This window comes from Balaenoptera acutorostrata, chromosome 1 (genome assembly GCF_949987535.1).
Source record: "Balaenoptera acutorostrata chromosome 1, mBalAcu1.1, whole genome shotgun sequence".
NCBI lineage: Eukaryota > Metazoa > Chordata > Mammalia > Artiodactyla > Balaenopteridae > Balaenoptera > Balaenoptera acutorostrata.
Genome location: NC_080064.1, coordinates 64986725 through 65013179, shown reverse-complemented (window position 1 = coordinate 65013179; position 26455 = coordinate 64986725). Strand labels below are relative to the sequence as shown.

General features: G+C 33.5%; 1 protein-coding gene across 6 annotated transcripts in view; it reads right to left on the bottom strand.

The window, feature by feature from the left end:
• TNNI3K (TNNI3 interacting kinase) overlaps positions 1 to 20819 on the bottom strand; it is a 288508-nt gene extending 267689 nt beyond the window's left edge. For 2 of the 6 annotated variants that reach the window (XM_007182926.2, XM_007182930.2), the window contains exons 1-4: positions 20678 to 20814; positions 19959 to 20067; positions 9682 to 9767; positions 8489 to 8586 (exon numbers count right to left, since the gene is read on the bottom strand). In XM_007182926.2, coding sequence (XP_007182988.1) covers positions 8489 to 8586; positions 9682 to 9767; positions 19959 to 20067; positions 20678 to 20717 — 333 coding nt within the window. In that variant the 5' untranslated portion in view covers positions 20718 to 20814. Of the gene's footprint in view, positions 1 to 8488; positions 8587 to 9681; positions 9768 to 19958; positions 20068 to 20677 lie in introns of all 6 variants that reach the window. The other 4 variants (XM_007182931.3, XM_007182928.2, XM_007182927.2 and 1 more) reach the window with 4 other exon arrangements.
• Positions 20820 to 26455: the final 5636 nt, after the last annotated feature.

Below are 26455 nucleotides of genomic sequence, written 5' to 3'. Positions count from 1 at the left end.
AATAAGCAATTTAGATCCAGTCCCTGCCTTGGTAGCGCTCATAATTCCTATCAGAGGTTATGAACAGGCCTCAAAGGGAAATGATGTACATGGTTTTTACTGTATATGTGTACATGTATTTAAAACTAAAATTTGTGAATTAATGGCCAACAAACAAGTATCAGGAAACTTGATATAATTTCTGATTCTCTGAAATTTGGGACAATACTGGGCTTACATTCCTGTATGGCAACGATGAACTGGACCTGAATATTGACTGCTCCCTTCACATAGGGCATAAATTCTCTAACTTGCCATAGTGTCCACCGCTTTTTGTATCTCAGAAACATTGAGTCTATTAGTTCCCATTTAACATTGCTGTATTATCTAACACCTTCATTTATTTATGTTAACTGCCTCATTCCTGAAAGCATGTGAGATTGTGACCCCATAATCTAGAGGAAGATGAAGAGAAGTAACCAGGAAATGAAATATAGCATTATTCACAGTGTGATAAGGTGCTAAGAGACTACATGGTATGTAATCCAAACCTGGGGGGTGGGGTCAGGGAATCCTCCTCAAGAAATAGTGCTGTCCAAAATAAGAACTGAAGGATACGTTAACAGTTTTAGTTATCATCCCACTATCTTTTCATTGAGAACATGTTCATTTAGAAGATTATGAAGTATTTGGTTACTAAGAAGAAATGTGAGTATAAAAAAAAATCCATCTTAAAGATTGCTTTAATTTGTGGGTATAAATGTTCCCTAGTTCCTTAAAGTATGGATCAAGTCAGTGTTTAAAAGTAGCAATTTAACTGGAAGTTAAGTATGCAAAAAGTGCTTTGGGTCCTGTATTTAGGACAGTTTAAAAAAATCTCTCAACTTTGCAATCAAACACATATGCTATGGAAAAAAAAATATATCAGGACAAAAGATACAGTGGTTTCCAGTCTATGAATCATCAGGACTAGAAAACAGAGTTTTCTGATAGGCATGGTTGTGTAGCAATAAGAACCTAGGTCTAGTGACCCAGACAGAAATAGGCTTGAATTAAATTTTTCCCTCCTTCCTTGTCCTTCCCCTTTGTAATAAATATATAAAATAATTCTTCTGAATGACTGGAATGAGATCTTGCTAGAAATCTACAGGATGGAATAAGTGACCATTCAATATCTGCTTTTATCCTGTGAAATGCTAAAAATAATTTGACTAATCAAAATGCTGCTTTTTATTCACAAAGAAATTTCATCAAGTGGTTTGTCTGTGTATGTGAGGTTAAATTAGATGGTCTAATAAACATTTGTTCATTAACATTCTTATTTAAAATCTTTGAAACTATATAAATCTCAATTTTTCCCCCAAAGTCTTGCATTTCATTTTAGGAGTACAATTTAGATACCATCTAAAGAAATATGCCCCAAAGTGGAATGCAAATATGACAGAAGTCTTGTAAGGAAATATTCGTTAAAGTGCAAGAAGAAAATACTAGAAATTCTGCTTATGTTTATTTATATATAAAGATAATAAAATTTTACTAATATTTAACATGAAAATTTACACTGGTGATCTCAGTTCATATATCAGTTTGTCATGTGTTACATACAGTACCCAAAGTATAAGAAATAAATAGTTGGAATTCCAAATAGAAGTTTAGAGTTGCCTGCATTTAATATATGAGTTTTAGCATTTAGTATATGAGGATGCATTATAGCTATGTGAGCCAAATTCAGTGGATTTATAGATTTTAATATCTTGTTTTAACTGAACTGATCCTTAAAAAAATGGCATATTATCTTCAAAAAATTCCTGTGATGAAACTGTAGATCAAATACATATTATTAACATAAGAAGAAGAAAAGGAAAATGGCAGAGCTGCGTTTTTCATGCTACTTACCTGAGCTTTGTATAAGCTAAATTTCCAGGTAAAATTAATGGCAGTCTAATTATCTTTGAATATAAATTTGTCAAAATATTTTGATATTATCAAAAATGATATTTGAAGTATGAATTTACATCCACAAATTTTAACACTGTCTGCCAAAGAGTTTACTTTGCCTTGAGTTATTTACTGGTGATTTTTATTCATGATTATAATTTATGAACAATTATATGCATTTTGAGGTACTAATTTTATATGGCATATGATAAAAAATGTTTGGAGTCCATTGATCTAAGTATAGACTTCATTTCTTTGATATCTAGTATTAGGTATTCTCATCTCTTCAGAATGCAATAATCCAGAGGACATGGTTCTTTTCTTTTTATTTTTCTGTGTAAAATGGCTGACACATTAGGTGTCTATTAAATGTTTGTTGAAATAGAAGTTCAACAATAATAATTAGCTTTTATTAAGTATTTACTATGTGCTAATATTTTGCTGCATGTCATACTGCATACGGTTTGTCCTTTTTAAAACTGTAAACCACCCAATGAAATAGGTAATTCTATTTGCTCCATTTCAGAGAGACAGTGGGAGAGAGTAACTTGCCTAAAGATGAACACTATTAAGTCTCAGAACTGAGATATGAACATGAATAGTGTAGCTTTTAAGCTAACAGTATTTATTAAGGTACATTATTATATCAATAAATATCAAGTATTATTTGTACTAATGTTTGGGTACTCATTAATTTCTCAAGAGTATTTAACAAGGATCTTTTACAGGTCCTATACACTGAGGAATCAGAAAGAAAAAGACTCACTATCAAATTTGAATTTTACAGTCCAACATGTGAAATATAGAAATAAACAAATAATTACAAGTGCTGTACTAAAAAAGAATGTGAATGTGTAACTGAAACCCAAAAGATAGTACAGTAAAATCTGAGAGTTCAAGAAAGCTCAAGAAGGCTCAATTTACCTTGGTTTTAAATAAATAATATTTTCCTATCAGGAAAATAAATTAAAAGGTATTTAAGCAGAAGAAATAACAAGAATAAAAACACTGAAGTATGAAAGTGCTTAATCTAAAGAATGGAGTAATCTAGAATAGTGCTTTTCAAACTTTAGCCCGCAAACCTGCTTTCTGGGATTTAAAAAAAAAAGCACATTCTGGTTGAATAGGGAGTGAGATTCTTCATTCCTAAAAATCTCTCATTTGAGGCAGATGCAGCTGATTCTCTGGCCACAATTTGAGTTGCAAGACTTGAACTGTGATCCTCAACATGGAGCCTTAGACTGCTTGCATCAAAACTGCCTTGACTATTTGCTAAAATATTTATATTCTCAGCCTATCCTAGATGTATCAAATTAGATTGGTGTGAGATGGAGAGGGAAATATTCATTTTAAACCTGTAGTTACCATATGATTCTCATGCACATTAAATTTGAAAACCATTAGGTTTGGAAGTTCAGAGACTGCACAAAAAGAGTCTGGAAAGTAAATTCAGCAAAACTGTGAACTAAGGGATCTTGAATATCTAATTTAGGAGTTTGAATTTTATTAGACAGGAAATGGGTGACCATAGAAAGTTTTAAATGAACATTGACAGTGTAGATTTGTGTCTTATGCAGATCACTTTAGAAGCAATCTAAAAATATATGGGATCATGACAGGATAACTTGTATGGATTTTCCCCACTGACAAGTAAAATCTATAAAGATACAAAGTAAGCCCCCACAGTATTCCATGATTGCCCTAGCCTTCTGCCTGAGAAAACAAACTCAACACCTTTAAGGGAAGATGACATAATGAAGATTTCCTGTAACAAATAATACATAATGTCTAACATGCAATAAAAATTGATAAGTAAAGAAACCAGAAAATGTAACATGTAGTCAAAAGGAAAAGCATTCAATAGAACAAACACTAAGGTAATCCAGATGTTAGAAACAACAGATAAGGCACTTAAAGCAGTCACTAATGATAGGTTCAAGAATTTAAATGAAAATATGGAAAAATAAATGAACAGATGAGTAATCATAGCAGGGAATTTGAAATTATATTTTAACACTAAGTGGAAATTCTGGAACTGAAAAATACATCTGAAATGAATAACTCTTAGTAGATTAGAATCAGATGGGAGATGGCAGAGAAATGGTGTTGAAACTGAATTCAAATAAACAGAAATAATAAAAGTTTGAAAACAGAAAGGGGATAGAAAAAACTGAACAGAGACTTGGTAATCTTTGGAAGATTATCAAACAATCTAACATACATATTTGAAAAAATAATGGTCAAAATTTCTGAATTTGATGAAAACAAATTTACAGATTTAAGAAACTCAATGTTCAAAAAGCATTGTGCACAGGAAATCATACATAGGATTATTATAACCAATCTGCTGAAAACCAAGGATATTTTCTCTTCTCTTATTTTCTTTAAAAGATATTAATGCTTAACAGAAAAATTCTAACAAAGTATTGGAGATTATACATGTATAGATGTAAGGTATATGGTAACAACAGTATAAAGAATAAAGATTGAGTGGAACTATACCACTGGAAGGGTCTTACATTTAAAGTGAAGTAGGCCAATATTAACAGAAAGTACCTGCGATATGTTAAGGATCCATAGTGTAATCACTAGAGTCATCAGTTAAAAAATAATGCATGGTACTTTTTTTCTCTTTAAATGACATTGTTAAGAAAATGAAAAGGCAAGCCATAGAATGGGAGAAATTCTTTCCAAAATATATATCCAATGAAGAATCTGTATGCAGAATATATAAAAGTCTGTTACAATTCAAGAAAACAATAAACCAAATTTAAAAATGGGAAAAAGGGCTCAACAGACACTATACCAAAAAAAATTTAGTGACAAGCAAATGAAAATCTATTCAATTTCATTAGTCACTGGGGAAATTCAAAATATTCATAATGAGATACGAATACACATCTAATAGAATGGCTAAGATAAAATATACTGACCATACGAAGTGTTGGCAAAGCTGTGGAACAACTACAATTCTAATACATTACTGATGGGATGGAAAATGATGTAGCTAGTTCGGTAAGGAGTTTGGCATTTTCTTATTAAAATTAAAAATGCACTTATGATATGACCCAGCAATTTCACTCCTAGATATTGCCCAAGAGAAATAAAAACATAGTTCAAAGATTTGTACAAGAACGTTAATAACAAATTTATAATAGTCAAAATCTAAAAACAACCATCAACAAATCCTTCAACAGATGGATAGTTAAATAAACTGTGGTATATCCTTATAAGGGAATACAACTTTCCAATAAAAGAAATGAATTACTAAACACACAACAACAGCATTATGATAAGTGGGAGAAACCATATATAAAAGAAAACAAACTGAATAGATTGCATTCATATAAAATTCTAGAAAGGGGAAAACTATAGGGATAGAAAAGACATCAGTGGTTTCCAGAGGTCAGGTGACATGGAGGAGGGAACCGATTGCATAAAGGTATGAACTTTTGTGTATGATAGAAAAGTGTTATATCATGATAACAATGATGGTACATGAATATATACATTTTCAAAAGTCATCAACTTGTACACTTAAAATTGTGAATTTTGGGCTTCCCTGGTGGCGCAGTGGTTGAGAATCTGCCTGCCAATGCAGGGGACATGGGTTCGAGCCCTGGTCTGGGAAGATCCCACATGCCGCGGAGCAACTGGGCCCGTGAGCCACAACTACTGAGCCTGTGCGTCTGGAGCCTGTGCTCCACAACAAGAGAGGCCGGGATAGTGAGAGGCCCGCACACCGCGATGAAGAGTGGCTCCCGCTTGCCACGACTAGAGAAAGCCCTCGCACAGAAACGAAGACCCAACACAGCCAAAAATAAATATAAATAAATAAATAAAATTTTAAAAATATTGTGAATTTTATTGTGTATAAATTATACCTCAATAAATCTGACCCTTAAAAAAACCCAACCAAACAAAGAAAAACAAAGCAAAACAACAACAACAACAAAAGTATGAGACCTAACTATCTACATGGAATTTAAAAGCTAAACTTCTGCTCTGTTTTTACTAATGAAAGCAGAGATGCCCTCATTTGTGAAAAATACTCAGGTCTGAGGCAGGCCCAGCATTCAGGGGTGTGTAATTGAATGTGGCCAATAAAACGATTTGAAAATCACATTATTCATTTTGTGAGTATTAAGAATAAAATAAAGTTCAATTGCAATATTTCTAAAAATCCAAAAAACTGTATAAAAATAATTGTTCTGTATGCATCAAAAATACTAAGATCAAGAAAGGCAAGGAAAGGCAGAGAAACTCCTTCAGTTTAAAGGAGACTACAGACACAAGAAAACTAAAAATATATGATTCTGGATTGAATGCTACACAAAAATAAACAGCTATAAATGACAGTATTGAGATAACTGACCACATTTGCATTTTGAGTATAGATTAGATAAGGAGCATAGTATCAATGTCACATTTTCTGATTTTGATAATTGTACTGTGATTATGTAAGTGAATTTCCTTTTTCTTAGGAAATAAAGATAGAAGTATTTAGTAGCTATAGGGAATGTTGTCTTTAATTTCCTTTCAAATGATTCTGAAAAAAAATTGAGTGATGATGGAGATGGGACAAAATATAAACAATTAATAAATCTGGATAAAGTGTATATAGGAGTTTCTTGTAATAGTCTGGAAATTATTTTGTTTAAAATAATACTAAAATAAGAATTAAAATATATGGGGAAGAGAATCACAGCCCAAAATGAATCAGATGCCTACTGCAGTAGTCCAGGGAAGGTATAATTAGAACCAGATTTAATACAATAGTAGTATGAAAAAAAAAAATACAATAGTAGTATGAATGGCTACTTTATATTGTTTCTGTGTTTAAAGTGGAATGGTAAATTTAATTTGTTTTTATCTTTGTTAAGAAATAAGTAATCATGCATTCTGTTATGGCCTCTTAAGAATCTTTGCCTACCTTGTGTCCTAAGATTCTAAATTTGTTTAAATTTGTTATAAAAAAGTTATAGCCCATATATACTTCTGTAAAATATAAGAAAACAGAATAACTAGAGCAAAGAGAACTCTAAAAATGGAAATTTAGGTTTGATAAACAGAGGTGGAAGAACTGTATTTTCTTAAGATTGTAGCCCTAGATCATTCAGAACCCATTTGTGTGGCTGTGTCATGCTAAGTCTTGGGAAAATGAACTAATACAGAAAGAGTCTCCCCGACAGTCAAATTCAGAATTCATGGTTTCACAATACTGCCTTGACCATCCACCACCAGCTTCCTATTCCTTGAAGCTCTTCTACTTTCACCTCCTGCCATTTAGCAGAAAAGCCGCCCTCAGACTCTATTTCCTACACCCTGAACTCAGTCTCCATTCAAGTTTTGTAGGATGATTAGTAGGTATTAAACACAGTTTAGCACTTACTGACACTTTTTCCCAGAAGGAATCGGACAAATTGACTAGGCATTGATGGGGCCTGAAAAATGATGAGTATTAGAGCATTTGGATGACGAATCACAGGAATATGTGAATGTGAATCATGGGAAAATATGGCTCTCTTCCCCCACAGTGATAAACTCTCTAAAGGTTGGGGGAGGGTTGCAGAGCAAAGTGAAAGTGATCCAGATATGAGCAAATGGCTGTCCTCAGCCCCCACCTCTGCCACCACCACACCTGCACATACAAAACTGAAATAAAATCCTGTCACAGACTCACATGACATTGAGAAAGAACAAAATATTTTGCAATATAACAGTAAGACTCAACTGTACTTGATTCTAATCATTATCCTAACATTTACTGGATAACCAACTTTAATCTTTAATTTTCTTTTCAGTAAAATAAGGACTAATATGAAACTCACCAAGTTATTTTAATGATAGAAGAAATAATGTATATAAAACCTAGTGTGATATTTAGCTCGTAATAAGTACAGAGTAAGTTGAAACTTACTACAATCAGAAAATGAACATTTATATTTAATTTATATGTTACATAAATTCATATTTATGACAATCTCAAGGATCTGCCCCAACACTGAGTATCCCAGCCTTTCCCATCCACTTTTATATTTACTTTATGATCAGGTACTGAGATTATGTTGGAACCAAGGATTAATGTAAGGAAAAAAACAACTGAAGCAAAAGTAGGAGAAATAAAAGAAAGAAACTAAAGAGAACCCTAGAGGTATATTTTTATTAAGGAAAACATGCAGAAAAATGCAGCTTCAATGTGCTTCTTTCATCCTCAAATGCAACCTCATCTTCTGCACAGAGGCAGCTTGGTCTCCTTGTAAGGAGCTCTGGCAAGAGAACCAGATTGCCAGGTCTTAAATTCTGGCTAACCACTAGCTAACCATGTAACCCTGGAGATAATAATAGTATTCATTCTCAGGGTTCTTGTGAAAATTAAATGAGGTAAACATGGAAAGCAATAAAAAAGAATGTGTTTTGATGATATCTGCTCAACAAAGAGTTAACTAGAAGTTTATCCAGTAATGTAATTCTGTGGTCACTCTGTGTATTTTCCATGATCATTAATTTGCAAAAAAAAAAAAGCCTACAGATACACATCATCCTTGGTTCTAATACAAAACTTTTGTACCTTATAAACTGCCAAATGCAAGGCTGTAAATCCATTTCTTGTCAGTCGAGATGGGCGGAGACCTTTTAACATAAGCGTTCTAATATGTGACTTGTTGCCTTAGAGAAAAAATGAAAAAAGTTAAACTGTGGGGACAGACTAAGTGACTTAAAAATCTCTCTTTAACTTAATGATAAGTATCACACTGATGTATGAAAATGTCAGACTGCTGTTCTGGAGGCCGTTTTTAAAGTTTTCTGTTAATTGACAGCCTTACTTAGTAGTGAACATTTCTACTACATTTATAAAACTTTGTATCAGTGCTGTATATTTTAATGCATTTGGGTTACATTTTTTATTTGGTGCTCTCATCATGTTTTAAAACATTAAAACATGAAAAAATTCACCCTAGTAAACTGTGAAAAAGCTTAGATAGAAATCTAGCTGTGCAGGATTCATCAGAACATCATTAGCAATGGAGATTATTTAGATCAGAGAAATCTGGAGAAAATGACTAAGGTTGGGAAGGTGTGTTTAAATTTGGGAAGAAGATCTGTTAAGTAGGGTCTGTTTGGGAGGAGTGGTTAAGGGATATGTTTAGTGTCAATACTATACATTAGTGTTCTTTTAAAAACTGAGTTCAAAGGATACTAGTTTGGATTAACAAAAAACTATTCATTCACTAATTCAGTAAATTTACTGAGTACCTACTATAAGCCAGGCACCATCCTAGGTGCTTGGGGTATATTAATGAACCAAACATAACAAGATATGAGCGAAATTAAACTCTTAGTCTTCACTTTGATCAATCTTCACTTTGGGATTTTATCTTTGGCATTTATTACCTTCCACATATCTTACTACAGACTGTGAAGCAATTGCTTGATGATATTTTGGGAAATGCTTTAAGTGCTTCTGAATTTAACCTAATCCGTGACTGGCGTGCCCAATACTGAAACATACTTTTTTTTTCCCCCAAGCTAACTTGATTCAAGGTAGGAGCACAATAAAACTTAAATTCAGAGCTAAATCAATTGTAATATCTGCCTGGTAGTTAGTTACTTCTTCAGCTAAAGGTTATCAGGGTTCTAGGGGAAAAGCAAAAGAGAAAATTAGGTATGAATAGAATTCTCTTGCTGACTATTAAGCAGTTCAAATCACTGACCATATATACATATAGCCAGCTTATAAAGTATTGAGTTCCAAGCACTCACCTCCACAAATGCAACATAAATGAAGTAGAGACAGGCCATTTTCTGTGCGGTAATTTAAATTGACTTTACTGAAGGCATCATCAGAACTGAAAAAAAATATTTTACAGATGATTACAAATTTCAGCTTTTAGTTTATCATTTTTCATTTGAAAAATTATAATAGGGAATCCTGTTACTACAAATTCAGAAATATATCTTTTCTAGGATTCTTTTGTACCTAGAGAAAAGAATTTTGAGTATACCTCTAGATGAATAATAACTAAAATTGTGAGAAAATAATATTAAAAGTTTGAGAGACCAAGTTTAAATTAAAGACTATCATACAAGTTCTATGTTCTACATATAATTTGAATTTTTCAGGGCACCTTAATGAATTAAAATTTGTGTATAAGTAGAAAACACAGGTATTTGAAAATAAACCCATTTCTCTCACAATCAAAACCTTATATAATATTTAGGGAGAAATTCAAGAAATTCTCTCCAAAAAGAAAAAAAACCAAAAAGGTAGCATTTGATAAGAGACTGGAGAAAGGAATACAGTCCCAATGTATTACAAATTCTGCCTGAAGCAAAGTTTCCTTGTACTCTGGCTGGGTCAGATTTCACAGATAAAGAAGATCTAAACTCTGATAAGGTACTATGATACAGTCCCAGGTGAGAAGAGTAGTAGTGTTAGTGATTCAATTAATGAAATCCTTGCCTTTGAACAAAGACCATTGCCCCAGGAGGGCCCTAGAGAGCCCTAGGTAGCCTTTGAAAAAAATGTAAAGCTAAAATTCTCGACCTTTTGAGGTCACTGGTACTCCCAGGACATTTTTCAGTAGAAATGAGATCATATCTTTGGCCTCCCAGGTTAATTTCAAGCTGCCTCCTCCCTATTTAAATCTCCAGCAGCTTTAGTGAGATAGCAAAGTCTTTGGTGAATGAGCCTTCCATATCATTTGTAAAGTACTTACACTTGAAAGGTACTATAAATTCAGAACATTATCATCAAAGCACCTAGTTAAGAACTTCAAAAGCTACTGAAATTTTAAAACAGAAAAAGAAAAGGTGCTATTCTCCAGGGTGCTGCTAAAAAGAGAAGCCTCTAATTCCAGGGATTTTGAAGGATTTCACTGAAATGCTTTAATTAGAAATGGCAAGTCCAGTGGTTTGTTTTCACAGACATGGGAATATTGCAGAACTTTCTCACCCTCTTCACTTTCTTGCTTTCCATGTTCAACTTCCCAGTAGCAAAGTCCACAGACATGGTTACTCACATTGAGAAATATACCTCAACTTGCTTTGGAATGCCACACGTTGAAGTACAATGAACACCAAATCATTTTTACAAATGTTGCTAATATAATATAGCAAGGAGCCCAGGATTTCAGGAAAAATAGTTAAGAATTTAACTCACTTCTATCTGCACCTTCCTCAGCTCAATGAACAATGCAAACAAACAAAAATTCTGATGAAAATACCACTATTTAAAATGTCTACCAAAGGAGCCTAATTGTAAATGGTATAGCTATTTCATGGTATGAACAGAAACTTTACCAAATAATATGGTTCTTGGAAATATGTGGCCTTTGCCTGAGCCAGACATCTAAATTCTCAAAGCCAGGTGTATTATAGATGTCTTGGAGAAATTCAACTGATAGGTACTACTAAACAAAGTGCACTCAGTAGCCCAACTTGGAAATGCATTCACAGAGGTCTTCTCCATGATTATGATTTCAAATAGTACAGGTTTTCTGAAGAGCTGAACTCTGCTTTTAAAGCTAGGTAGATTGGATTTCTCTCTTAAAGTTTATAGGAAATTAGTGTCCATAAATAAAAAGGAAAAGAAAACTGTTTCTTTACTAGAAAACTAGCAATTGAAGATGTTGATTGACAGTGATTCAGAAGCTCTGAGCTGCTTTGGCTTTTCTTCCTTGGTCCTTCCATTATATAGCAAATGAAACACACAATAAGAACACAAGACAGAAAACAAAGTATTGGAGTGGGGCAGGAGAGGGAAGCTTTCTGTTAAATGTAAAGAACTATACAACCTTCAGCCTAAGAGAAAAAGAGAGAAGGAAGTATTGACACTTTCTTTTGAGCTAACTATAACAAACTGAATGGCCAATACTGAAAGAAGATAAAGCTTGAGAGCTCCTCTGTAGCAATAAACCCTTGAGAAAAATTAGTTTTTCAATGTGTATCTTTAATATTATACAGCAATACCTACCATGTTTTGATGTTTTAAAAGTGGAAAAAATCATTTCAGCAGTGCAGGTACTTCTTAAATCTTGGGCCTTGTATTCACACCAGGACTGAAATCCTATCCTGTTCCTGTCTTTAAGTAGTGCTTTTTTTTTTTTTTCTTTTTCTCCAATATGGGCAAGTTATTTAACCTCCTCAAGTTTCACTTTCTTCAGTTATAAAATTATTAAAATGATTCATATGACATTGTGTTGTGAAGAAAAATGAAATCAAGTGCTTACTATAGTACTTGGTACATGATACATTATCATTACTATTTTTAGCAAGTTTACTGTGAATGTACAACTTTCCTTTGGTAGTCTAAGTCTTGAGAGAACTTTAGCACAATTTTCAAACCAAGTTTGACCTTCTTTGACCTCTCACATTTCACAACCTGTAAAATTTCCCTATTTTGACCAGGTTCACTGTTGTGACACCTAGCACCTATCAGTGATTCAGAGCAACTACTAGAATCACAGTTTTGTAATACAAGTCCAGCAGCATCATTACTATGGGGAAGGCATTTTCAACACTGGAGATATTAAAAGAACAACAAAATCAAAGGAAAAAGAGGTTGTGCTGAAAATCATTTTATTGAGAAGGTAGACTCAATTGCTTTCTTTTTCCAAGTTCTAACTTTGATGATATATTCAATCAGTCTGGCACAACACCTACTGAACACCCAACTGTGTGCACCACCTGTGTTCTTAATGCTCATTTCAGGTTGTTTTCAACAGTCTACTTGATAGGAACTGTTCACTAATTCCTGGATCGTTTAAGTGTGTCAGTCTTGGGAACACACACAATAGAGAGAATCCTGCAATTGACCTTAGCATTAGTCCTGATCTCTAATGCTCCAAGAAGCTTTGCAAAGAAAGTAAACACTGAATAAACAGAAAAATAAGGTGATAAAGTCCATTGCTTTATTTAAAAAAAAAACACTAAATGAATGTATATTGTTTACATAAATAAGACTGAAAGTATGAATTATATTAGAGACTTTTTATTCAACAATCATTCTTTAACTTACTGAATTTTACACTAGATTTGACCATTCATAAGTAAATCAGTATACAGTCCTAAATAGCTCCTTGTCAAAACTGAGCTGTAGTCTCTTACTTTTATTTTCCTCTTGAATTCTATTTTCCCTGAACTCATGCAACTTCTATTAATGCCAACAAAATGAATAAACAGAGAATAGACTCCCACAGTGTTTGGCAGTTAAGTGCAATTTTAACAGTAAAATTTTTATCTTAACTTTAATAACTGGAATGTAATTTTTTTTAAATGAGAGTTACTTTGGGGCTATACTTGAACCCTAATTCTAACTTCCTGTTAACTTCTAGTCAAATGTTCCTGTCAAATGTTTGATACATGCAATTAAAATATTCAAGATTTTAAAGCAATCATTCCTAGGGGAGATATTTTCTCTTCTTTTGCCTCTTCTAAAGGAACTGTATGTGTCAAATTCACTGCCAATTGAGCATCACTTATGTATTCTAATATCCTAAGCTCAATTTATTTTTTAATTTTCCCTTACATTTTTTATCACCTGCCATGCCATACTGTAACTTAACATATCCTAATGAGTTCACAGTGCTTGCTGGTGCATGAATGAAGTTCCTAATTAAAATGAAGTCACTATATGAATATATTTCTAATAGTAAATTCTGTCCTTCATCATTAAAAATGGTAGTTTTGGGCACAAAGGTTACTTTCTTTCTTGTAGCATAATGAACTCTTTTCTTAGCCTTTACTTTTTATCCAGAAAAGTATGCAGTTTTGTGATCCAATTAAACTTCTCATGACCTCATCCTTTCAAGAAGATATCTGACATGTTCACAAATGGAAACTTATTAAAATGTAACATTTGAACACTTGGCCAAAGCCAAAATATTCAGATAGGTAGATACATTTCTTAAATTAATTCATTGGCTGAAATGTAGGTAAAGGCTAAGAAAGTAGAAAGAAGGTAAAAAATTTGTTATGGATCATCTAGTTTCCAAAATTGATAATTTAGGTTTCAAATGGCTGGTTGTAACTTCTTGTGCAGTTCTTGATGGCTGCTGCTGGTTTCCCCCCAAACAATAAAAACAGAAGAATCATCAATAAGATCTGTTCCCAAGATATATCTCCAAGAAATATCCAGAAACATATTTGTCCAGTATCTTCCAGGTCAAATCTGCAAACTAACAATATGAAGCATATTCATTCTTTCATTCATACAATAAACAATTATTGAGATACAGTGGCAGGGTAAGAATAATTAAGGATGATAAAACTGCTACAATAATAATTATTATATCATAGGGTTATTGTGAGGTTTAAATGGGTTAGATCTTGTAAGACTTTTATAAATACTAGCTGCTATAATAACTATTTTTACTAAAGCACTGATATTATTTTAACTTTTTTATTGTTTTGCTTTGCATTTGAGAAGGGGGATAGGAAAGTGAAAGGGAAGATGGAGGCAGTATGGGATAGGAGGGAAGAATAGAGGAAGGATAAAAGGGGGAGAGATAGTGAGAGCGAGTGACGCACTAAGCTAGAGAGAAAGAGACAGAGACAGGGACAGAAAGAGTGTTTGACATCAGGCTGCTTCAAGGTTTTTTACAAGATATTCCTGTAAAACTATTACTTAGCTAGTTTTACCTAGACAAGCAAGAAAAGAAATAGAGAGGTAGACAGTCTTGGGACAATGTGAATTCTCTGCTTTTTGGTTTGAGGTCTTTTTGTTGTTGTTTTCTGTTTCATTGCTAATTAACACAATGCACTTATCAAACATACCAAATAATCCTTTCACTCAATTTTATTTTTTTTAAGATGGAATTTACTCCCTCAATACTCTACTTAGCACCTTGATAGAGAATTTCACTCTCCTTTGGTAAGGTCAGTCTGTGATGTTTCTGGAGCTATTTATTTTATAATAGCTAATTTTCATAATTGGTTATAGTTCTGAAAAAGTAGGTTTTTGGAAGATATTTCATTTGGAGCATAAGTATGGTGGACTGCAGCTGGGTCCAGAGGAACTTTTCAGGGAGAAAATAAGCAGGAAGGTACATCTCAGAAAACCTCCTTCGTTTTTTTTCTTTTTCAGTTCTTCTAAATATTGCAACTGCTTTCCCATGGAACAGAGCATCCTCTTGACTATTTTTATTTATTAAACCTAATCAATTTCAAAGTGAGATATTAGCATTATTGACCAAGGTATATCTACTCAATGCCAAAATGAGATTAAAAATGAGAAAAAATAGGGTTTTTCTGATTATGTTGAAAAGCCATAGCACTGAAAAATTATAACTTCTTTGGAATCTCTTCATAGACATATTACAGATTAAGCAGATTAAAAGTAGGCTTGACAATGAAATCAGAAAAGCATAGTTCTAAAATTTCTAAAGATTTAAAAACATTGAAACAAAATAATTTAATTGGAAGCCTTTTAAAAGTTGCACGTGGAGACCCATCATGTAAGTGGTTTTCAAAGATCATGTAAGGGTCCGTGTATCACCAAGGTGTGGGAGTGGGAGTGTAAAATGTATTCTTCCACTCCCACATGCAGGGACAGTTCTAGTACACAGGACATAGCAAACTTGTAGAGTGGCACGGGGTAGGTGAAAAGTTTTCAAAGATAATTCTTATCCATACTCCTTTCCCCTTCCTAGTTTGAGAACTAAGATCATGAAGATCATACATTTTGAAGTGAAGTACAGATGGGTGGAATCCCTGTACAACTGCACAAGTTGTGTAACCTGGCTCAAGCCAGGTTAATTTGATTGGCCTTATTTTCTTCATGTATAAAATGGCAAGCGCAATACCTACTCCAGAAGGATGTGAACATAAATAATGACGATTAGTTTTTAGCTAACATTTTTGAGTGTTTACCATGTGCCAGTCACCGAGCTCAAAGCACCTTACATATATACATTTACAATTACCTGAGCTAATGCATATTAAAATACCTAGTAGCATGCCTGGCATATGGTAAGCACTAAGTTGTTAATTTGTTTTCCTTTCAAGTGCTATCCAAATAGCTATTACAAATACATACAAATATAAATAAAGCTAAGCAGACAAAGAAGCTGCCTTTAGTGAGCACGTATACTAGTGGTTAGACAGACCTGTAAAATGAATAAAGACAACACCAGGTAGTAAGTGCTATTATATTGATAAACATAAACATCAGAGAGAGCAAAGAGGAGGAAATAACCACACAATGTACTCCAGTGTACCACTTCTGTCTTTCCTTCTTCTGCCTTCTCTATTTCCTCATTTTTTTCCAGTCTCTCCTCTATTATCTCAACAAATGTTCAAAATTATGAGTGAATTCAACTTTATTGTGGAAGGTGAGGGAACATTCAATTTCCATTCCTCTTCTTTCCCATAGCAAGCTCTTTTTTCAAAGCTGCTATAAATTGGCATAAGCAAGATAATGGTTTAGTTCTTTTTGTCTTTTTTAAGTTTAGTATTTATATTGTTCTGTACTATATTGTGGGTGAAAGCTATACCAGGAGATTGTGTATTTGAGGTGACATAAGTCTTGCTTTATGATGTAGAAAATCTCTTTTAATGAATGGAATTAGTATCTACCATGAATGCTATAAAGAAACTTGTCAACAAATGAAAACAACCAAAAAAGCTGCAAAAAAATAACCCAGGCAAATCTATGTTTACACTAGTTATCTATGACTCTAGTATTAAATGCTTCTTTTTAGGCACCTTATACAGTTTTCCTTTTATCTACCTGTTTAGAGGAAGCCTGATGTCAAGCAGCATTACACAGTTGTCCTTCACAGAAGTATTTCTTACATCACATACAGCATGAATAAAGATGAGAAAGAAAGATTCTAAGATTTAACACCTAAAATGTCCTAGATACTCGATTAAATGTGATCTCATACAATATTATGTTTAAACTTCCCAACTACTCTTAAAATTTTGGTGTGTAAGCCAATGAATAAGACAATTTATATTCTCAATACTCCATTCTTTTCTTTCCTTGTCACCCATCATTTTATTCTAGAGAAAAGAAAATCCTGAGAACTCTACCCTAGGCAGGATTGACTTTCTTTCCCCGTGATGCTATCTGCCTTGATGGAAGCAGACAAAGCAGAGTACTCCGGTTCTGTTTGTTTGTTTGTTTGCTCCCTTGACTATCTGTAGACCATACTAGTTGCCTGCTTTCTGTTTTCATATTCCTCATCGCTTCACCCATATCACCACAGACAGAGTTCTCAGTGCAACTTAGGTATCTTTCTAGAAGTGTAGTTTTCTAACTTTAGCTGAAGTATCATTTTTAGTATGCAAAAGTATTACCTGGGGAGCTTGTTAAAAATTCAGGTCTCTGGAAATCATCCCCAGAGATTCTAATTCATCTGATATGGGGTAGAATCATGGACTCTAAAATTTTTGCAAGAACTGCTGGCTATTTTACTGCAGGAGGTCCTTAGGCCTTGGAGAAACATGATTCTAGGCTGTGGGTAATCCTCTCCTCAGCCACATCATTATCACTTCTGGCTAATGGGACATATGTGTAGGTTCTTTGATGGCTTCAGCACCAGGCTACCAGTCTGCCTCTCCTCAAAATGCCCTACCATTATTCTCAGGGAATTTGACATCAATTTTGATGAGCCTTCTAATACTCTAGTCTGAAAATTCTTCAAATCCCTCTTGATCACAATCTTTAAAAGTTATATTTCAGATTTTGGCACCATTTTGAATTGTTCTAGCATTTTACATTTTTATTTTTGAAAACATCCTCTTGACATAAAAACACTTTATCCTAACTTTCTCACTTCTTAACTTTGAATAAACTATTTGTTACTCCCACTTGGTAATAAAGTCTTCAGTCTTTCAAACTGCCCTTATTTACCCAATCAATCATGATAATAGAAACCTCCAGTTATTCAATGTTTACTGTGCGTTAGGCCCTGTACTCAGCATTTGACATCATTTTTCAAATGTCCTGTAAGGTCGTTATTATTAACCTCATTTTACAGATGAAAATGAGCCTCAAGGAGATTAAGTAATATACCCAAAGATACATTGCTTGTAAATAAAAGAAACTGGATTTAAAACTTTGTTTGCAAAATCCTTATGCTGACTGACACAGCTTTCTTACTCAGCTTAGGTAAAATGGTCAAGACATTAAGTTTTCTTGCTACCAGTAGACTTTCCATGGAACTCATCCATTCTTGCCTATATATCTTTACTCAACTATGCCTTTTATCTGGAATGCTTTACAAAACCAATGAATAAATCAAGACAACAAACCTTCTTTTTTTGTATTTGAAAGCCATCTTGTTTTTTCTTCCACTTAGCACTTGTCATAGGCTGTCTTCTGTGAGTTATTTATATATGCCTTTCCCTTCAACCAGATTGTGAAACTCTGGGAGCAAGAATCAGCATGTACTAGGAAGCTGGGGAGACCTTGTTAAAATTCACAGTTCCAGTGCTTACTGACCATATGACCTTGACAAGATCCAACGTCTCTGCTCCTTACTTTATTATCCACCAGGAGTAATATTATCTATCACACAGGGTCATGGTGAGGATTAAATAATGGTTTATATTTGATGTGTCTGGAATAACACCTTGAATATAGCTGGCACAATAAATCCAGCTACAGTAGGACCTGCAGAAACAGCTGCTTGTTGTTGATGTGGTAAGAGAAAAAAGTACATTTCAAGCTTAATCCTTAAAAGGATATGTCTGTTTAAATTAGCCTTGACATATTTGCATAATACTTCCCAAATTTAAAAAATAACAACAAATACATGAGATTTTAACTTTATAAAGTTGAGGAAAATCTCCAATTTAATCACATTTCATTCAGCATATTTATCTGTCAATAAGAGCTAGAGGGTTTATGATTAAGTTCTACATTCATAGCTCTTTTCCAACAAAATTAATATGCATGTATAAATCTATTATACCAAAGTGCCAGTCACATCTCCAGGACTTTCAAATGTTTTTCCATAAGTGAGCATATGATAATACTTGCAAAAGTCATCCCAGTGTATCTCACCATGAGTGTCAAAGCTGAGTTAATCATTTTGGGCTAAATAACAGGGAAAATTAACTACTTCTCAAACCACAAATTGAACACTTATGAAGGCCTTATTAACCCACTGACAAATTTTATATAAACTATATTATACATGGGTAACTTTATTTGCCAGTTATGTGAGCTTTGTATGTTTACTATATCTGAAATTTCTTTTGAAAAATATGTCATGTGGTCATTGCTTTACACTTATTTTCCAAGTAAAATGGTTAGAGTTCTTTGTTATCAGTGCATTACATGAATAACACAGCTGTAAGTGAGCATGGCTAATTGGCCTTCGTGGAACTTTTCCTCAGTCAGGCAGCTAAATTAAATTGACTCCCCAAAATACATCGTTTCTCAATGCCAAGATTCAATTTCTCCAAAAGGTTGCTTGTGTATATAAGGGCTCTGTCCCTCTTTTCTGAACATTTTGTTTCTTACAAGGTTGCGACAATATGCCAGATTATTTTTATCTTGTTATCATGGAACAAAACCCACTGAAAGCCTGAAGCCAATATTACACATTGGTATATGATTGTTCAGGGGCAGAATGATACACAGTTTCATTAACGGACAGCATTTCAATGTCAAGAGACCGAAAGGTTTGTTAAAATTGGAGTTCTCTAGTAGTCCAAAAAGAAAAATGTGGCCAATATTCTACCACCATTTGGGAAGAGAAGTCTTACTGTTTGTTGCTGGCATGGCTCACAAGAATGATCTAATTCTAGAGAAGATTATTCAGATCAGCAACAGTTTGTATTCAAAGGCTAGCCTTTAGGTTCTTTTCTCTTTAAACTTTAGTGATGGGAACAGGCAAGGCATATTTTAAGGAGATAAGATATTTGCATTTTAGGGGCTATATGAACGGGCAGGAAGAGATAACCTTATATTCTAAGGTTAACATAGGCGGTTATATGGGTTGTGTTTTTAAACACAGATATACCTAAAAACTAGATCAACAATGAAGACACTTATACAGAGAAATAATAACTCTTGACAACTTTACCCAAATATATGCCTTAGTTCTGTAAGTTCTTTTTCTTTGATCCGCAGGTCATCTTCTAATCTTTCTATGACAATAACATAAGATTCACTGACTTTCTTCTTCCATTCATCTAGTAAAGAAAAACAAAAGGGATTGATTCATAGCTCTGCTTTGCAAAATGTAGACACAGATCATAACATACAAGCGATTAAAACTCTGTTTTTCACTCTGAATTATACAATACTTAATTTAAATTACTGATTGTGAGTTTAAAATGCAGATGTTTATATTTAAAATGCAATCATATTGAATCGCAGTAATTAAGAACCCATTTGATATTGGATAATATATTTACATAGAAGAATATATTTGACTTATTTAATTTGATTTTATTGCATTATAATTATAGCAATCTCTAGTTGCTAGACAAGAGTTTTTAGGTTTTAAATACTAGATACTTAAGATGTAATCCTAAAATCCCTATATTCAACAGTATTCCAAATTTTTTTCTATAACATTATACCTAGGAACTAGTAGAGACAGAAAATTATAAGAAATTTTCTGTTTTTTTCTAAAGATCTTTCAGAGAAAAGTAATTTGAGTTCAGATAATCTTCTTAACACTTTCATATAATATGTTGTCTTATCCTCTTGTAAAAATTAGCAGATACTCCAGTGAAATGTTAACTATATAGAACAACTATTGAACTATATTACATTTAAAGATGTAAGAATAATTACCAGTACAAGTTTGGGTTGGTCTGGATTTATAATTTCCCATTTGTTAGAAGATTCTTCTTTTCCCCAGTGCAGTTCCTCAGGTTGCAAGATTCCAAGTTCAAGTGCAGTGGCAGTCCAGTTGAAAAATACTTTGATAGTCTGGCTAAAAATAAGCTGACTGCCAAATGGAATGTCATACAACAATGACAAAGAACAAAATAGTTTGTGCTTTCCAGGGTGAAATCATGAAGGGAATTAATCAGTCTGTTTAAAAGAGCTGTATCAAAGATAAATAGTAAATGCTTCCATAAGATTATTTGCCTTCATCAATTGATTATCTACCCATATATACCTTGATCGGCATTTCTTTAATCTAGAAAATGATTCAGTTACATCTGAGGTTCACAAAGAGCCATTAAAACTACCTAGATCTTTCAGGATCATTTTCTCCTAAGCCAAAGTAATGGCAGTTGGAAAAGAGTGACTGGTGATAGAATTTGTCTCTATAGTATATATAATGGAAACCCACATCTTATGGCATGCTACTAATAGAAATGAATGTAAATTTGGCCACATCTTATGGCATGCTACTAATAGAAATGAATGTAAATTTGGCCTAGAGTAGAGCTATAAAATTATTTTTGTAGGAAGAAATTCTCAACATAGACCATGATTAATTTATACCACTTGTTGATTATATTGACCATAAGAGTCATAGATAAGAATATGACACTGAGTTCTACAAATAGCAATTCATAAAATAACAAGAACAATAATATCACAAATAATAAGATGGAATGCTTACAGTGTGCCAGACACTAGTCTAAGTGCTTTATATACATTTTGTCATTTATACCTCATACAATCCTGCAAGGTATATATTATTCTCAGGTTATAGATGAGAAAAATCCATATTTGCTAGCAGGTGGAGGAATCTGGAATCAATTCTAAATCTATATGACTCTAAAGTCCAAGTTAGATATTATTATTGATGCCTCCCATAATTCCTCTTTAATTCACCTTCCATTTACTTCATGGGGGCATTTCTCTTTGTACGTGCATATTTCTATTGATATAAATGAACTCAGGGTAAGATGGAGAATAAATGGAAAACCCAGAAACAAAAGTTATCTAATTTTTAACTACATATTTCTTTTGGATAATGTAATTATACCTAGAATATATACATTTCAATCTTGAAATTCATCTCCAGAGGCTATAGTTTCAATGTAATAGGTATGAATTTTATATTTATTATAGTTGAATGTTCAAACAACTGTTTCCTTTTGAAGCAAATGCTTAGACAAATTTATTATTCCCCACAACTTTTTCTCAGCAAAAGCAATTTAAGTTCCAGATGGATGGTCTTCATACTGATCAGATATAGTTGGAGAAGCAGGGATCTGGGGTTATGGACATCTCTGTCCTCCCCTGGATATAACTTTCCTTACCCCTCCTCCTCAGTATATGCTGCCATGGCCGTTGATGTCTGTTACACTGTGGTGGCCTTTGGTTACTTGATCCACGCATTCTGCATTTTCCTTGTTTGAAGGCCAGACATCTTTGGTTACACCAGCTTTCTCTCAGCACTTGTGTGACCCCCATCCCTTCAGGTCAGAAGGTCTTTTCTTCCCCCAGACATGCTGCCTTCAGGCGAATCAGCCTAGGCACCCGACTTCCTAAATGCTTGGTCTGGAGACCAAGCATTCAGTACAGTCCTAAAGACCAAACTGGATAGTCTTCTTTAAGAGGCTTGCAATCTCCCAGGGCTATACCTTGGGAAGTAATGCACAAGCTTCCTTCTCTCAGATTTCCATGGTTTTCATACCTTGAATCCAGAGCGACAGGGATGGGAGCCAGGGCTCTTGACCTTCTTGAGGACATCTAAATCTGTCTATTTTTGCCGATTTTCTTTCTTATTTCTCTCTTCACTACTTCCAATCTTATACCTGTGTGTGTGTGTGTGTGTGTGTGTGTGTGTGTGTGTGTTTGTGTGTTGCCTCTACCGATGAAAGAAAAGCTAGTTCTTATATCATCTTACGTTGTCTTTCCAATTTCCTCTTTGGTACATAAATTTAATGCACTGATTTTTAGAACTTTTCCTTTTAATTTTTGAAAATATTTTTGTCCTCTCAGAAAGGTTGGCTCTTACAAATGAAAGCTTAGACTTTCAAAGCTACAATTTTTGCTGAGTCTGAAAATCCAATCAGCAACTCAATTGAATTTTTCTACACCCTGAGGCAATAAATTTTGCTAAAGAATGGTGAAAATGATAATCTCAATACCTAAAATATTAAATGTTATTGAATTTCCTACTTCCAAAGGAACACTATCTATTAGCCCTTTTATGACTGTGAGTCTAGGTCATGGATTGAGGGCAATGGAGATGCCTTCAGGGCAGTGAAGAAAAGGCTGGAATAAGTAAATGATCCAGGATAACAATCCTGCTTTTCTTTCCTAAAGAATCCTGGAGGGCATCCACATGGAGGCAGAAAATATTTTCTCCGCTTCTCTGTACATTTCTGTAAAAATTCTTTTTACCATGAGTTGATAACATGCTCTAAATTGAATACTACTCTACCAGTTCTGAGATTTCCAGAAGTGCAGAATGTCATATATTATCAAAAACACAACCTAATTACAAAAATGGTCACCTTCTCAAACTTTAGTGACAGTAGACACTATCTGAGGAGCTTTGTTAAAAAAAAATAGAAACCGGGGCTCCACACCCAGAAATTCTGATTCAGTAGATCAGGACTAGGGTCTAGAATATGAATTTTAACAGGCACCCCTAGTGATTCTAACGTAGATGCTACTTGTAGCTTACTTCGAGGAGCACTATTTTAAAATGGCTTAAAGTGAGACGCATACTCACTGGAAGGTTTTTGAGCCTTTGAATTCCACATAAGAGAAAAGAGGAGAGAAAACTGAAATAAAGAGAAAAATAAGATTGTTTCACATTCTCAATGGGTTCTATCCTATGGTAATCAGTGAGGCAATAGATGATTTGGCTGTGCATATATAGTGTCATATTGTAAAGCTGAATCACAAAAGTGGAAGCAACCAAGATGCCTTTTCACAGGTGAATAGATAAACGAATGTGCATGTACATTCATACAGTGGAAATTTATCCAGCAATAAAAGAAAGGATGTACCAAGCCAAGAAAAATCATGGAAGAACCTTAAACGAATATTGCTAATTGAAAGAGCCAGTCAGATAAGGCTGTATACTATATGATTCTAACTACACGACATTTTGGGAAAGGCAGAACTTTGGAGACAGTGAAAAGATGAGTGGTTGCCGGGGGAGCAGGGAGAACGGGAGGAAGGAATAGGTGGAGCACAGGAAATCTTCAGGGTCATGAAATTCTCCTGTACGATATTCTAAGGGTGGATATATGCCATTATACATTTGGAAGAAACCACAGAACTGTAAAACACGAATATAAACTATGGACTTTAGCTAATAATAATGTGTCAATATTGGCTCATCGATGGTAACAAATGTACCAAACCAACTTAAGATGTTAATAATAGGGGAAACTGTGGGGGGCTGGGAGGGGGGAAGGGAAGGAATATGGAAACTCTGTACTTTCTGCTCCGTTTTTCTGTAAATCTAAAACTGTTTTAACAAAAAGGTTTATTAATTTTTTTTAATTAAGGAAAATATAAAACAATAAATAAATATGACCAAAAAATCAATAATTCTTTAACAAGACCATTTGAGTTTTTCCAGGAATGTTTGTTCATAACTTATGAGGAAAAGCCTTCTCTAAGGAATACATAACTAATAGCACTCCTTTTTCTTTTACACTTGTTAGTGTTTTTTTTTTTTTTTTTTTCAGTCAGAATGTCAGGGTAGATTTAGTAAATACCTTATTTCTTCAGCTATTCCTTTTTGACCAACCTTTGTGTTCTACTGAATTGCCTAAATCTAATGTTAATGCCTTCGTCTTTTCAACTGATTTATCAGAACACTTCAGCACATACACAGATATGTTCTAATACTCCTTCAGTAAGCCTATGTACATTCTTTTTGAATTTCTTTATTTTTGGTTATATGATTTATTTATCCCAATCTACACTTGTGCATCTGCTATTTATATTTTATACTAGTCTCTTCATAAATATTTAAAAGGATGTGTTTAAGATGAAAAATACAAATTTGACCTTGACACTTCTCCTACCTTTATGATTCTAACAGAGAAATTATAAAGAACATGCATTCCATGAAATCAAACTGATACACTTAGAACAATTATTATCACATTTAGGACGGTGAATTCATTTACACCTAAAAGCTAGATCATTCTTCCACTGTATATGAGTTCTTGTTAAGATGTGCCCAAGCTTTAGGAAAGTTTAAATTTTTGATGTGTTGCATCTGGTTGACAAGCAATTAAAAGAATCATTGCTTTAAACACAGTAAACCAGGATCCCCACTCTTACCAGTAATTAGAATTACTAATTGGTATATATTTAGGTTTTTTCCTTCTTTTAGTAAACATTAAATTACTCATATTGAAACAAAGTTATCTAAAAGAAAAACTGAGCACTAAGATGTCTATACCTATTCAATTAAAATCATTCTTTAATTTCTTTCTAAACAATATATTTTTGCATTAGACAAGCATAATTTGTAAGATTCTAATTTGTCAAACAAATTTCCTTTCTTTTCCACTAGAGTATCTAAATTTATGGTATGTTGGATGGAACTGTAAATCACCATTATGAATCTGAACATTGTTGAGGTAATATTCAGATTAATCCTCAAAAATGAATAGGACTTGTTATATAATATTGAAAGTAACTATTATATAATAATGAAAGTAAATGTGAAAAAATCAATAGCACAGTAATTTAAACAGGTGTTCTCAATATCTCTAACTGTAAGAGTATATTAAAGAAAGAAAAAATATTACTCTTTTTGTTTCCAATATACTACAACCGAAAATGAAAAGATTTTAATCTTTCTTGTGCCTTCCTCTGTTGCTGGGTGAACATGAAGTAAAGTTTATTAAAGAATCTAAATTAAACAGTAATATCTCTGTCATTGGCTAAAACTTTCTTTCCCAAACTGATAGGATTTCTTTCAATTGTCAGCTTAGCTCTTTATTCATTGATTGATTCATTATTCATTCAATAAGCATGCACTGTACCAAGCACTCCAAAGAGCTCACGGGGCCAGGGATAGACATGTAAATAGGCAATTGTAATAAAGCATCTGTATTATGATAGAGACATACATGACTCGTAATGAGAAGATACATTTAATAAAGCCTGCCTTTCAATTGGAAAATATTTCTTTGAGGCATTGAAACCATCAGAACAATCTAAACTTCATGACTCAGGCCACTTCCATTCCTTCTTCATCCTTCTTTCCTCCCTCCTAAGAGTCAGCTGGCCTGCTAAGGAAATAACATTGTGTTGTAATTATAGTTCAATTAATAACTAATTATTGTCTTTGGGCAAATACCTTATTTCCATGTCTTGAGGTTTGTCATTTAAAAACAGAGGAAAAAAAGGTGGAGAAGGGAAAAAAATTAGTTCTACTTAATTTTTTCTTTTTACTTATCAATTAGCCACTTGTGGCTGTTCCTCAAAGTGAAAACTAATTTGATGTAGGTAGGACAAATTACTTAAAGTTTCAAAAATGGATCTATATAACATGTGGTTGTTAGAGGGCTTGCTGAGTGATTCTATATGAACAGTTCTTTGCTTAGTCCCTCCAAGCAGAAATGATCTCGGTAAGTAGTCTGTGTAAGCATAGTTATCATTATTTTTGTTACATCTCCTCCT